The sequence below is a fragment of the Sus scrofa genome, chromosome 13, assembly GCF_054392235.1.
Source record: "Sus scrofa isolate SSC_HxYL_T2T_F1_AM1 chromosome 13, Sscrofa_HxYL_maternal_Yorkshire_Landrace_v2.0, whole genome shotgun sequence".
Classification (NCBI taxonomy): Eukaryota; Metazoa; Chordata; class Mammalia; order Artiodactyla; family Suidae; genus Sus; species Sus scrofa.
The window spans coordinates 133,557,740-133,573,396 of record NC_139395.1 but is presented as its reverse complement, the minus strand read 5'-3'; the positions used below and the strand labels follow the sequence as shown (position 1 = coordinate 133,573,396).

General features: G+C 37.9%; 1 protein-coding gene across 8 annotated transcripts in view; it reads right to left on the bottom strand.

Annotated features, from left to right (window-relative positions):
* Positions 1-14,864, bottom strand: part of FXR1 (FMR1 autosomal homolog 1) — a 59,972-nt gene extending 45,108 nt beyond the window's left edge. For all 8 annotated transcript variants that reach the window (XM_084990394.1, XM_021071240.2, XM_021071239.2 and 5 more), the window contains exon 1: positions 14,796-14,864. In XM_084990394.1, the coding sequence (XP_084846520.1) occupies positions 14,796-14,846 (51 nt within the window). In that variant the 5' untranslated portion in view covers positions 14,847-14,864. The remainder of the gene's footprint in view (positions 1-14,795) is intronic.
* Positions 14,865-15,657: the final 793 nt, after the last annotated feature.

Here is a 15,657-nt window from a genome sequence, read left to right as displayed (position 1 = left end):
ACATTTTCTTGCACGTGGCATGGGGGCAGGGGCCTTTATGACTTTAAGTTCCCATAACTTCTCAGTAGTCCAACCTTTGGCGATTTGGTCTCTCTTCCTATTCATATTTATCTGGCCTAGAACCCCTATTTTTCAGAATACGTGACATTGCTTTTTCTTCTCCCCATACATATGCAAACATAGAAGATTCCAAGCCACCATAAAATGGTCCCTTAATTTGTTCATTAACACAGCCTGGTATATATTTACATTTGAAACACTTAACTGTAATTTAAAATAATCATCGATAAGTAACACGACACTTTAACATATTCAAAGTGTAATCAAAATACTTTAGAATGCTATCCCTGATAAAATATCAAATACAGCATCTTACAGTAAAAATCTGGGCTTGCCAAAAATAACATGTAAATTAGGAGTAAAGGAGGGATGGAGGGAATATCAGGACTCTCTTGAGCACTGGAAGCACTAACTGAATTTTTTTTTTTTTTCAAAACCTATCTAGCCTAAAATAAAAATTTAAAGGACAACTCAGAGTCAGTAAGGTGGCAAGTTAACCAATATCAATTAGCCTTTCTAGCTAAATACAAGTAGCTGGAAAATAAAACACACAAAAAAGTAAAGTCCTAGAAATGCCCTTAACCAAAACAAACAAAAACACTGCACGACCTATGTGCAAACATCTTTGAAACCTGACTAATAAATATAAATAGAACATTGAGAAAAATGTAAACCACGTCATATTTTAGGTCTATGTAAAAATTTCCATATGCCCCTAAATAAGATTCCACTAAAATACCAAGTGTATAATTCTGCTGAGGGACTAAGGAATTAGTCTTAATAAAATTACACCAAAGTGTATCTCAAAAACAAAAAAGGCGGCACTCAAAAAAAAGAAACTTTTAAATGGAGATAGGGAATAATGAGAAAACATTATCCATACTGAATACTAAAAAAATGCTTTTCCTTTTTAGGGCTACACCTAAGGCATATGGAAGTTTCAGGGCTAGGGGTCAAATCAAAGCTGCAGCTGCCACCATGGCCACAGCAAGACTGGATCCAAGCTGCATCCACGACCTATATGGCAGTTTGCAGGCAATGCTGGATCCTTAAACCACTGATCTAGAGAAGGGGCTCAAACCTACATCCTCATGGACACTAGGTCAAGTTCTTAACTCTCTAAGACACAACAGGAACTTCTAAATTTTAAAGTTACAATAATCAGGACAAAAAAGACATTTTTAAAAAACACAGATCCTAAAAATAGGTTAAATCTTTTAAGAACTACAAATGGGGGAGAAATGAATTATTTTTAAATGGTACTGGGAAATTTAGATAATTATTTGGGAAAATGAAATTGGATGTCTTCATGAGCATTAAAACCCAACTGATGAAAGATCCAAACTTTCTTAAATCGATAAAGATTCCAGGAGAAACCATAAGCAAATTACTTATTGCCTTGAATTAAGGAAGGCTTCTCTAACCAAAAAAACAAAAAACTCAAAGCCACAAGCCAAAGTTTGATAAATTCATACTACCTAAAATCTGGAATATGACAAACACTGTCACATACCAAGAAGGAAGGGAGAAAGAGGGAACAACACACAACAGAGTTAATTTCTCAATTTATACTATTCTCATATTCTCAGGTGAGTTAGTAAAAACAAGCTGAACAAACTGATAAGAGAGGGAAACAATGGGTCTAAATTATGTAATGAGTAATTCACAAAAAAACAAATTGTAGGAGCTCCCTGGTGACCTAGTGGCTAGAATTCAGTATTTTCAAGTTGCAGTCCAGGTTCAATCCCTGGTCTGGGAATCAAGATCCCACATCAAGCCACTGCACGCTGTGGCAAAAAAAAATAAAAAGTAAAGTAAAATAAACAAACTGTAATAACATATAAATCCTCTTTAAAATGTTATATGTTTACTGCAATTTGGTCTGAACTCTGCTTTTCTCCTCACACTATATATTTCTTGTAGACTCTTCCGTATCGGACTACAAATATAAACTTCATTTTTATTTATTTATTTTTGGTCTTTTTGCCTTTTCTAGGGCCGCTCTCTCGGCATATGGAGGTTCCCAGGCTAGGGGTCTAATTGGAGCTGCAGCCGCTGGCCTATGCCAGAGCCACAGCAACTCGAGATCCAAGCCACGTCTGCAACCTACACCACAGCTCACGGCAACGCCAGATCCTTAACCCACTGAGCAAGGCCAGGGATCAAACATGCAACCTCATGGCTCCTAGTCAGATTCATTAACCACTACGCCATGATGGGAACTCCTCAACCTCATTTTTAAAAACATTTTTATAAGGTGTTTGACAATTTTGAGTTGGGAGCTTAAATGGCCTGTGGAAAGAACAGGTGTACTTCAAGATATCTGCCTAACTTAAACATACACTTCTGAAGTTACAGAACAATACAGTTGAAAAACAGAAACCTGATGAGGGTAGTCATGAAGGGAAAAAAATCCTATTGCTTAAGGAGAAAGAAACATGGTATGAATTAAATTCAGGAATTGAAAGATTGAGATTATATAGTCAAAAATCAGAAAAGATGAATTATGGACCCTGGCTGTAGTAAAGCCGCTCCGAGGATAAACATACTTTCTTCTACAGACCTTCCAGATCCATCCTTTTTGAGAAAGGGAAACTGAAAAAATATATATCCATAAAGCCCCAAAGTTTTACTCCCTAGGAGGTTATAAATGCTAAATTTAAAACCTCCTCTTCTGTCTGCAACTCTTTGCATTATATCATGGTTAGAAAATAAAATGCCTTTAGTAATTCAGTTCATAGTTTTAAACTCTTGAAAGGTTAAGTCTAGTAACAATACTATTTTGAAGAAATAAGGCGCCTTTCCTAAAACGCCTATTTAAAGCAAAGTCCCAGAACAAAACATCAAAATCTAACTCATTCTGTTTTGAGAACACTCCAACTTCTGAACTCATCAACAACACAGCATCTTAGTCTAAAAAAATTACTTGGTCTACAAAGTTCATTTCAAAATCACCTGCTACTTTAGATTTTTCAAAAAACCCCTAATGACTTTATTACTGCAATTCATTACAACGCTAAATATACATTCCTTATAAAGAAGGAAAAAGAAACTTCAAAAACCTTAATACTTAAGAAACTAGTACAAGAAGCTGGATCCAAGATTTACACCCTAAAGCTTTAACTTTTTTCTTATACTGTCCAGGCCCGTGTCATGCACAAGTTCTGGGGCCAGAAATCAGACCAGAGCCACAGCTGGCAACAGCTGTGACCGGAGCCCTAACAGTGGTAACACCAGATCCTTAACCCACTGTATCACCAGGGAGCTCCCTATAGCTCTTAACTCTTTTTTAAACATCAGAATTCTTGTTAGAAGAGTTTACTCGTTGCCATTGCCGAAAGACTGAGCAAAAAAGGCCGTCAAGAATCAGAATAATCTTCCTAATTGGAGGCTATGTTTTTAATGACTCTAATCTTAAGAGAAAAAAGCCAGGATTCATCAGCCATCAAACCTCTAGTTCACACTTATTCTTTTAAAAGCAAGCAAGAAGTTCCCACAAGTCTTTCCTAAGATCACTGGAGTGAAATTTAAAGACTTTATTTTTATATTTATTTGGCACAACAAACATCTACATTTTAGTTTTCTTTCTAAAGAGTTAAGACATTAGAGTTGATGACTTAATTACTGCAGCAACTCTGTGATAAAATTCTGTATTTCTAAAACTAAATAATTAAATTCATCATATATTAAGAGGCACTGGGATCAGTTGTGAGATCCTGTAGGGCCTTTAAACTGGGTTAACTCTCCATTTTCCCCAACCCAATCAGTTAAAGTTTACTGCTGTGGATAAATGTAATTACAAAAATAAAATCCACGAAAAAGGAAACAGCAGAATTTATGCAAAATTCACCTCAGGTTTTTGTTTTCCCAAGAACAAAATAGATGATTACTTGTTATTCTTTGGTCAGTTATCAGTTTCTCTAGTGATTCATTCTTTGGCCCCAGTCTACTGTTTCAATCTGTCAATTCTAACAATTTTACATCCCTGAATGAGGGTGCTCCTTACAATTGATGGCTTCTTAGAACAACCAATAGCCAAACAGCTGTCAAGTAGTGTCACTGTAAAGCATGCTCAAACTTGGTTTGCCTGCAATTCTCTGTGAAGTGACTGAAACCCCTTGATAGTTCACTCAGCAAACCAATTAAGTACCAATTTAGGAAGGATTTAGTTTCTTACCAGAAGGTTGTTCTGTGGACACCTTCTGATAAAATCAAGAAAGCACCAGCATCAAAACTTGCAGAGTAGGTGAAAATTCTTGGAAGAAAATCCTAGAGATAATAGAGGAGAGCTCTTTTAAAGTATGCTTGCAACATCAATGCTCTCCTGGCACTGAGGAAGATATTGTGAAAAGAGACACAATCATCTGAACATGAAAATGTTTTAATCACTTAATTCTGCTTATGTTTTCCATTTTATTTACCCAAGTGTTTAAAAATAAACTTTCGGGGTTTCCGTCGTGGCTCAGTGGTTAACGAATCTGACTAGGAACCATGAGGTTGCGGGTTTGATCCCTGCCTGGCCTTGCTCAGTGGGTTAAGGATCTGGCGTTGCCGTGAGCTGTGGTGTAGGTCGCAGACGCAGCTCAGATCCCACGTTGCTGTGGCTCTGGTGTAGGCCAGTGGCTACAGCTCCAATTAGACCCCTAACCTGAGAACCTCCATATGCCAAGAGAGCGGCCCTCAAAAGGCAAAAAGACAAAAAATAAAAATAATCTTTCAATAAGTAACAAGAATCCTGAAAGGTAAACTACCACTCATAGATCCACTAGCAATATTTCTTCTTTCCTAGTGCCTCTTACAAACTAATGCTATTTTAGATAAAATGAAATTGCATATATCTTCCACCAATTTCCCAAATCTACATATGGAAAAATGACCTGTTTCCTGAACTCAAACCCAACTTCCAACTATATATACACTTCTATCTGTGGCTTATTTTTATACCTCAAATCAACATGTCAACAGTCAGAATCATCTGCTGTCCTACTTTTGCACTCCACACATAGATGAAGCATTTTACAGGATTAAAAAAAGAAAAACATGAGTGAATACAGCAAGTTATTTCTTAATCAGGGTTCGAAGAGAGTACAGTCCAGTCACTAAGGCATTCATTGTGTGTAACGACCTAACTTCTCTGTGCATCTAAAAATGTACTAGCTATGCACAATCCTTGGAAGAATTGAGAATATGGTGTTTCTGAATTTTCTAATTCAGATGAGAAACTCTATGCGATTGAGAAAACTGACTTTTGGGACCTAGGTGGTCATCTTTACCTCTATAATTTTACATATTATGAGTCTCAATTTGCAAAATGAAGTTGAAGCTTCTTAAACTAAGGTACTCCTAGGCACTCAAAGGTGTGCCAAAGGTACTTAAAGGTACTCATTCCTTTCCCCCCAAAATACTATGGTTACTCTTCCTGGAGCTTTTATGATCCCTAACTTAAAAGAATTCACAAGAAAACAAACACTGCCCAAAGCAGTAAGGTAAGGGAAATAAGACTCTTTTAACCGGCTTTATTTCCCCCAAAACAAGTCACAATGTCAACCTTCCATAACTCCCTATGGTCTTTCCAGAGCACCTTAGAGACTTTGCAGCAATTCTCAGGTGGTTTTATCAACCCTGAATGGGACACGGCTTGCCTAGATGATGGATATCCTTCTCCCATCCCAATTCCAGAAATGAGGAAGATCTGGCTAAAGAGAACAAGTACCTTATTTCATGTGTCCCCCTCAAAAAAAAAACCAAAAAAACCAAAAAAAAACCACCCTAAAACAGAGGTTTTAGAGGGAGTTCCCATTGTGGCTCAGCAGTAAGGAACCTGACTAGTATCCATGAGGATAAAGGTTCAATCCCTGGCCTTGCTCAGTGGGTTAAGGATCGGGCATTGCCCTGAGCTGTGGTGTAAGTCACAGCCGTGGCTCCAATTCAGTCCCTAACCTGGGAACTTCCATATGCCTCAGGTAACAGCATTTTTTTTTTAATGTGCCGCACCCTCAGCATATGGAAGTTCCTTGGGCTAGGGGTTGAACAGAAGCTGCAGCTGCTGGCCTAAGCCACAGCAAGGCCAGATCTGAGCTGCATCTGCAACCTATGTCTCAACTTGCTTGTGGCAACAGCAGATCCTTAACCCACGGAGCAAGGCCAGGGATGAACCATCATCCACACATACACTAGGTCTGCTTCTTAACCCACTGAGCCACAACAAGGACTCTAGGATTATTTAACATGCGCTGCTAGTACAACTGCTATTAATATTCAAAATAAGTTTTGATGTAGAAAACATGAAGTAAATGAATAAATAAAACACTACAAGAAAATGAATAAAATGCTACAAGAAAATCTAAGAGATTATATGTATAATCTGGATAAAGGCTGCCTTAACCAGGACTGGAAACCCTGAAGCCATAACAAGTGGAGATTTACATCAAAGTCACAATGAGATAACCCTTTACATACAATAGAAAGCAAAAAATCAAAGACTTTAAAACCCATTTCTGACAAGAATGTAGAGAAAAGAGATACCATTCAAATGAAAAAAATACAATGTGTTAAACTTTTTGGAATGTAATTTGTTAAAAGATAAAAATTCCCTAACACCTAGCTATCTCACTCTTTGAAACCTGACCAATGGGAACATATTTGGAATGGAAAAAAACTAAAAACATGTCGACTAACTGGGGTATGGATGGATTTCACGGTAGTTCTTACTTCAAATTTACCTTCAAAAACGTAACTATTAAAAAACAAATTACATTCCAAGAGAAAAGAGCCAAGATGTACATTATCTTTATTTTTTCAGAGCAGTACTAAAACACATATTTGCATCTGAATGTATATCTATGTACATTATATGAGTATGAAGTAAAATCTGGTACCATGTATATCTGGCTATAAAACAGGCTACTTAAATGGAGTGTGGATGAGAAAAGATCAAGTGAAGGGAAGTAAGGAAAAAATTATAATAAAGTAATATGATTACACACATGTATAAAATTAAACACACATACATAAATATTTTTGAAGAGTTGAGACATATCTTCAATGCTTTGTCCAACAGCACTTTTTCCAAATAGCACATACATATATTCATTACCACGCCCCACATCATTTTAATTTTTCCATCTCTAATGATCTCAAATTCCACATTCTAAGTAACAGATGCGTTTGTTCGATGTTTACAACACCTAAAAGATCTTGTTTGTTCGATGTTTACAACACCTAAAAGATCTTAGTTGTAACTTGATTCCATAACAAGCACATTTTAAGACTGCTCCTGCAATCAAAAAATTTAACTTCAAAAAATACACACTTAAAAAAGGACCTAGGAGTTTCTTTGTGGTGCAGCGGGTTAAGGGTCCAGGATTGTCACTGCAGTGGCTTGGGTCCCTGCTGCGGTACAGGTTCAATCCCTGGCCTAGGAACTTCCACATGCTGTGGACATGGCCAAAAAAAAAAAAAAAAAAAAATAGTAATTTTAAATAAAAAGGACTTACATCTACAAATGGAAATTATTTCAAATCAATGGACACATGTTCTACAAGTAAGTCCACAAATTTACTAATTACATTATGCATTAAAGATATCATTCCAACCTTACAGAATCAGTTCTGTTAGGGAAAAAAGTTAGTCAAGGCAAGGCTTCGGCATCCGTTAGTAATGAACATTTAACTGTTCTGAATTAAGAATTAAAAATTAAACATTAGAATGTGAGAATTACATAAGAATATATAAATATCTACTAATGTTTGCATTAATGATGTTCTTTGCCTACAAATTTCACAAATTTATATAATATCCAACAGTTTTTGAAATGGAATGACTTAGAGGTTTCAAATGGTCACACAAAACTATCATGACTTTCCTGTTGCAAAGAACTGAATTTCCTATAATTTTTTTGTATGCACAGTTCTGGGACAAATTCTGAACTTGACTAGGATCAAGGCATAACCTCTTAAGAGTTTGAATCAAAATAAGAAATAATTAACTTAGTTTTGTATATATGTGTTTATACAAATTAACAAATCATAGTGTCCAGAACCAAGAATGACTGATTCATTTATTCATTTAACAAATATGTACTAAACTACACAATCTACTAACTACACAAATCGAGTCAATGGAAAAATTTAAGACTGGAAAAATTATTAAAAGCAAACAGCTATGAAATAAATTTTATTATGATTAATTAGCCAGAATAAAAAAGGCACCCAGTCAGGAGCCTGTAAGATGAGATTCCTGATTCTGAAGAAATTCTGACAGGGAAATGGTCGTGTTCCTTTGCCAACAATAATTATGAATTTCAGAGTTATTACTGAGGGAGACCTCTCTCTATTCATGCTCCCAAAAAAGTTAAGCAAGAAATGCTGAGGCTACAGTATGGGAGACAAGTTATAACAATCGATATTTAAATTTGCCATGGCTTGCAGCCTCTTTAACATAATGAAAAATAAACCAAAGAGATTATTATGTGTAAATATAAATGTTCAGATTAACAAAAGCAATGCTTTCCATTGCTTAATTTTGTTTTGCTCAAGTTATTCATTTTTTTTTGGGGGGGGGGGGGGACATGCCTATAGCATGCAGAAGCTCCTGGGCCAGGGACTGAACCTGCACCACAGCTGTGACCTGGAGCCACAGCAGTTGATAATGCCAGATCCTTAACCATCAAGCTATTCCCCCCAACCTTTATTTTTTTGGTTTTTAGGGCCACACATGGGGCATATGGAAGTTCCCAGGCTAGGGGTCAAATGAGAGACGTAGCTGCCAGCCTACACCATAGCCACAGCAATGCAAGAATCAAGCCACATCTGCAACCCACACCACAGGTCCAGGCAACGCCAGATCCTTAACCCACTGAGAAGGCCAGGGATCGAACCCGCGTCCTCATGGATACTAGTCAGGTTCATTACCACTGAGCCACAACAGGAACTCCAGTCCTAGAAAATTTAACATAAGCATCGCAACAGAATTACTACTACTAGCTAAATATCTGCCAAAGAATTTTCTCAAGCCTTTTGATAACTACTATGCTAAGATTACCAAGAGGTGTTACATCGTAAGAAAATCTGAACAGGAAGTTACATCTGTATGCACATATAAAAGCGTTTCAAACATTTCCCAAAATACCGTACATAGCCAACAATACACAGTTTGAAGATAGTATAAATCATAACTATTCAGCACAAATCATAATTTGAGCCATTTGTCCAGTTTAAAAATTTTTAGGTATATTAAGTAAAAAACAAACAGATGAAGCTAATTTTAATAATTTTAACCCTATATATCCAAAATATTATTTCAACATGTAATCAACATTTTAAAACTATGGAGTCTTACATTCCTTTTTTTCATACTAAGTCTTTGAAACCTAGTATGACTTTTACAGTTAAAGGACATCAATTCATACTAGCACACTTCAACCTCATGGTAGTGACTACCATACTGGAAAGGGCAGGTTTTCGCAAAGTAAAGACATAGCTTAAATTATTTCACCAAGAGTGCTCCCAATTCAGTCCTCTTAACCCCCACTGTATTCATGAGAATTTAAAATAATTTGGTAGCCATATATTTGTACATGAAAAAGTATTACATAATGGTTAGCGATCAGGCTCTTCAGAGTCTGAAATATCAGTCTGAATCTTGAATAAGCGCATTAATTTTATGGACCTAGCTTTTCTTGGCCTCAGTTTCCTCAACTGGTGATGACACTCTCTTTTTCACTGTGATTGAGAGGACTAAATAAGATAAATTCATGTAAAGAACCTGCACACTCTGATAGAGTGCTCAAATAATATGTTGTTGTTGTTAGAGTTAGATAGCACCTCAGTGAACTAACAACCAAGCAGATTTCACCACTTGATAAACCGTCAAAAGAGATCCAAGTGCCTCATACTGCAATGAAAAACCCAAGGTCTCACAACTAGCTACTACAAGAATTAGGGGTCAATCATAGAACACATATTGTTCTTTTCACGACACAAAAGCAAGTATGCTACATCCTTAACACTCTGATAAACAATTCAGTTCCTGAATTATTATCCAGTCCTGTATCTGCCCCATCTTCTTAGCTCAAACATGAGATTACGATCCTAAGATTTCCTTAGAACAACTTCTAATGCTATGCTATAATACGTAATTGAAGTGAGAAACCCTAGAATTAAATTTTATTTCAGCTACAGTATAACTGGGACAAGTTACTTTATCATTATTGTCAGATTCCTAATATGTAAAATAAGGATAAACACATACACCTCATGTAGTCCTAACAAAATGAGGAAATACAGGTATAAGCCTCAAAGAATATATAGTTAATAATATTCATAGTAAACTATTATCTTATAGAAGGCACACAAATACCTGATGATATAAAAAATATAAAGGTTCATAAAAATAAAAATATGGAAAGAAGTATGTTTTCTCTAAGATAAGGTCCTGACAATATTTTCTCTAGGCAGCTAACATTATGTTTTTCTTTTTTTGCTTTTGTGTTTTCAAATTTTTCATTAATTACACATTGCTCTTATAATACAAAAACAAAACTTTACAGCAACAGTATTTAAATTCAGCTTTTTAAAATTAAGTGGCCTTTTCACGCAATCAAACCTTAGGGTTTTTTTTTTTACGTATTTATAAAAACTGCATTTTAAAACATGTACAACTAAAAATAGCTTCAAAATATATGGAACTATATGTTTTTAACTAATAGAGTGTCCCTAATATAATTAAGACAGCCACCATCTTTTACACAGTTAAAAACCTCTATAAAGAAATCAACAACCGTCTACACTAACTTTGAAAAATCAATACATTCTCAAATCACAACTCCTTTACTATAACTCTATAGGTCATCATCATTATCAATAATAAACCTATTGCATAATTACCTCCACGTTCCCTTGTAACATCAAATTAAGCTAAAGCAAAAAGGAAATTTTGGAAATACAGTACTCTAAAATATGTTTTGTAGTTGATAAATTACATAGTCAAAAACAGAAGTTGCAGAGCTCTAAAAGTACCTTCTACTATGCAACCCTTGAAAATTCAGTCATCTTAGAGATCACACAGTTCCCTGGAACACCAAGGAAACTTTACAAGAGCCAGAAATTGAGTAACTTACTTTAAACTTTTATTTAAAATTATATTCTGCCTACAGCAATGCAAGCTGCAATGCTATTACAAAGCTTAATATTATATACATCAGTTAAAAGGCATTTTAATGACTCCAAATAGGCACAAGGCTTCTTTGGGGGTAACAAAAAAGTTCTAAAATAAGACTGTAGTAATAGTTACACATTCTATAAATACACTATCACAGAATGTAAATTCTATTTGAAAACTTTTTAAAAAAGAAAAAAAAAAAGGTACCTTAAATGACTAAGTAGTATAAACCCACTGATGCTCTGCTCCAGATAAATAAGGCTGTATAAGCAAAATTTTATATAAAATTACATCCCCATCAAGTGCTTAATAAACATTTCCCATTTTTCCCAATCCCCATTGAATTACAGGGCTTTAAGCAGGAGTATGTCATGTTTTTATTTACCTAACAACCACAGATCCACTGTTGTTAGGTAAAAAGAGCAGGATGCGGAACAAAGTATTTAGTGTATCATTTGTGTAAATATTTGGAGGGGGAAAAGACTATCTTAATTTTGGGTGTTTTTCACTGGTTCCAATTATTTTGTGAAATGAAGGTTTAGTTCCACTAAAAATCTTTAATCAATGTCTACAGAGCACTGCTTCAAGCAGATAATGGCTGCTAAACTCATGACTTTGAAATTCTTCAATGGCCATTCACATTCATAGCCAAGTCTGTGGGGGTAGGTTAGAGGGGAGGCAAAGGAGAGAAAAATGAGGAAAATCAGAATCACCTGTACACTGAAAACCACCACTAAAAGTACACCAAAATGTTAACAGCTGTTACCTTAAGGCAACTTGTTTTTTTCCGTTAGTTTCCAGAATTCCCTCACTGACCATGTATTATTTTTTAAATTAGAAAAAAATTACTTAAAATCACTTCTATGCTAACTGAAAAAAGCCAAATTCAAAACTCTACACAGTATTCTGTATAATGCTATGTTTAGGACATTATGGAAAAGGCAAAACTATGAGGACAGAAACCACCAAAGGTTCTGGGAGTGAGGACAGAGGCTGACTACAAAGGAGTATGAGAGAAATTTGGGTGGAATGCCTCTTCCTCTTACTTAGTACTGGTGTTACAAAACTGTTAACATGTATCAAAAGCTTATATAATTGCATATTAAATAACTTATTTTACTATATGCCAATTAATCTCAATAATTCATGTAGCTAAAAATAAAGTGCTTTTGCAATGGGCCAATTTTTTTCCAAGTGGACAGTTTCAAGGGATAAAAAATATTGCAGACTACTGAATTACTTCAAACCCCTCATTTCACAAAAAGAAAATAGGCCCGAGGAGACTGTTCAGCAGTACATTGCTAAATAAGATTAAACTGAAGTAGAAACCTAGAATTCCTATTTGTTTAAATTTAAATGCACAGCTCCTTCCACTTCACCATCTTCACTCTCCCAGAGCTCTGAAGACCACAGTTTTCACATAGTGCATGTATAGATGGATTATGGCAAAACAAAATTCCAAACATCCAAGTGCTCTCTCAATAGACACAACTGTGGTCTTTCCTAACCTCTGCCAACGAAACATCTTACTTTGTTAGGCAAAAACGGGTAATGGAATCAAAACCTAAGAATCAAACAGAATTGCACAGTATGGACAGGTATCAACAACAAATACTTTAGAGTTCCAAAATGGGGATATTTGATTTGTGAACTGACAAAAACAGAAAAAATAGAAAAAAAAAAAAAAAAACCTATGAGAAACCAAAGTAAGATGGTAATCTTCACTAAAACTTTCAAACTGACGATCTTATTGAAGCTTTTAAAATAAAAAAAAGCATATGCATAACAAGTGATCAACATAAATATAACCATCTTTGCTATAAAGAAATGGTGTTGCATCTATCTACACATGCTGAACATAATTTGTTACGGCAAATAACCCTTTTCTGTTTCAATATGCCAGGAAAAAATTCATACCTCCATTATACAAGAACTGTACACAAAAACTGAATAGACAATGATGCAAAACTAATGAACCTTATCTACCTGACAAAAAAAGTATGGTAATCCCATTCTATGTGCACTGTGTCACAACACAACTGTGTCTGCCTTGCTCAGAGAAGGCAACCATTAGGTTTAAAAACAGCAGTTAAAGTGTCCAATTTTTAGGTAGGCCTTTTGTCTGATACTAAGTTTTAAACAGATACTGATAAGGTATAACTAGTCACGCATTAAAGTACTCTTCCCCACCAAGCAGTCACCGTTTTTACTTTATGTTAACCACGTAAGGAGATTTAAACTCGTAAAAAGCCTAGGGAGATCCTTTTAGACGTCAACTCTGACTCCCCACTATGCTGTTACCACGTGACAGCTAAACCAATTCCACACAGCTAATCAGTAAACTAGGAGAGTAAAAACAAGGCTGAAAATAGCAAATTACGACCACCTAATAAAATCAAACTCCGCGGGAGATCAAAGGTACGCTAAAACGAATTCATTCTGCGTACTCACAATACTCCTGTATTAGGAGAAGGCCCTTCATAAAAATAGCCAGGACTCTCAAACATTTGAGATGCTGGCTTAGTGAGGTTGACTGACAGACAACAGCTGGGGAGATTTTGTATTGATCTTGTAACACCCTAACACACTTCAGAAGAAAGGGAGAATAGGGAGAAAGGACCGTTATAACAGCAAAACTAATCTGCAAAGATTTCATTTTCAGTTATGTGACCCCTACACTATAAGCCCCTACTAAATTCCTCTACTCTCGAATTCTTTTCCGTTTTCCAGCTCGGATCCCATAGTAATGCATCGCCTTCCTTCCAATGAAAACAAACAAAAACCTCGTGGGGCGGGGGGCGCAAAAATCAGTATCTCCTCCTAAATATACTGAGTAACTGATAGTCACCTCCCCACCTGTCTCCTTGATACAGTTCACGTTTTAAACCTTAAAGCCTAGAACCCTCTCCTTTTCTTTCGTTATAAGGAGCTAAGGCGCCGCCCAATTTCCCAGGCCGCAGAAAATATTCCTACCCGCCACATTTCAAGGTTTTCTAGCTTTATCTTCGATCCTAACTCTCAACCCGGTACCCGCTCCCCCTTCAGACACTCAAGTTTATTAGCCCAAAACCCTAGTACAAAGGTGAATTCCTGAGATTCCGCGAGGCGCCCCCCATGGGGGTGGGGAAGGGTCGGAGCAGCGGGCAGAGGCGCTTCCGCTCGGCCCAGTCCGAGGGGCGGGGGAGCCGCTGTGACCACACAATCCCACCACCTCTTTTCACGACCCCCCCACCTCCCGGCGCTCGGGCCTGCTCCCAGGGAACTCCCTGCCGCCCTGCAGCCACTCGGCTCCTCCTCACCGGCCAGCCAACGGCCGCACTATCATCCAAGAAGAAGGTTCAGAAGTGGGAATACGCAAGAGATGTCCGAAGTGTTGTTTCAAAACATAACGGAGCCCGGGCCCCCGAGACCGTTAAACCGCGGGTGGAGGGGGGAGAAGCGACGAACCCAGAGGCCTCGGGCTTTGGCCTAGCCGCACTTTTCGACCCCACACCTCACTCTCCCGAACCACCAACCCACTCCCAAACCTGCCCTAGGCCGCAGAAGACCAGACAAAGCGGCAGAAAGGTTGGTACCTTGTAGAAAGCCCCGTTGGAGCCGCGAACCTCCACCGTCAGCTCCGCCATGTTGGAACCGCAAAGGCCGCTGGGAAGAGATTCTAGAAACTTTCCAACCAGAGGGGAGGAGGAGGGCGGGGCGTGAAGGAGGCAGGGGGAGGGGCGGGGAAAACAGGGCGGGGACTGGGATCCCCCGCCCCACACCCCTGGGGTCTCACCGCGCCGCCCAGACTCTCCCAGTGGGATCCCTCAGTTTCTTACATCACTTGCCCGGGGCTCCGCCCGCCCGCCGCCAAGCCCCGTCCTTCTCCCGACACAATCGCTTGGCCTTTGCTGACCCGCCCCTACGTCCCCGCCCCGTGTCCGCAGTTTGCCCGCCCCAGACGTCGGTACTTCCAGCCGCAAGAAGTGAACTTCTGGAGCGCCGCCAGCCCCACGCTTTTGCATTCCGTTGGCTTCGGACACCCTGCCCTGCAACTTCCTTGAGTGCTAGTAGCCCTGGAGAGCAACTCTAGGGGCTTCCAGACGCCCACTACCACAAACTTTAAGAGGACGAGGGAGCCTAAAAATGTACATACTATGTCGTCTAAATTCGTCTCGCTCTTAAAAAAAAAAGAAATCGGTGGTCTCCTGACTCAAATTCCACAGTTCCACACCTCCTTACATTCATTGTTCGAGCCAGCCCTCTCCCCACCTGTTAGCACTTTAGTTGTTTAAAAAGTCAAACTAAGTAAAGTTCAGCTTAGATGGGCTCACAATCCGCAGCAGAGTTTAGGAGGTAATGCTCATTATTAGAAGTAATCAAAAAAATTCGACAAAGCCGGACACCACATTTTCCCCTACTGCAACGCGTGCGAACTTCCACAAACAGGATCAAACC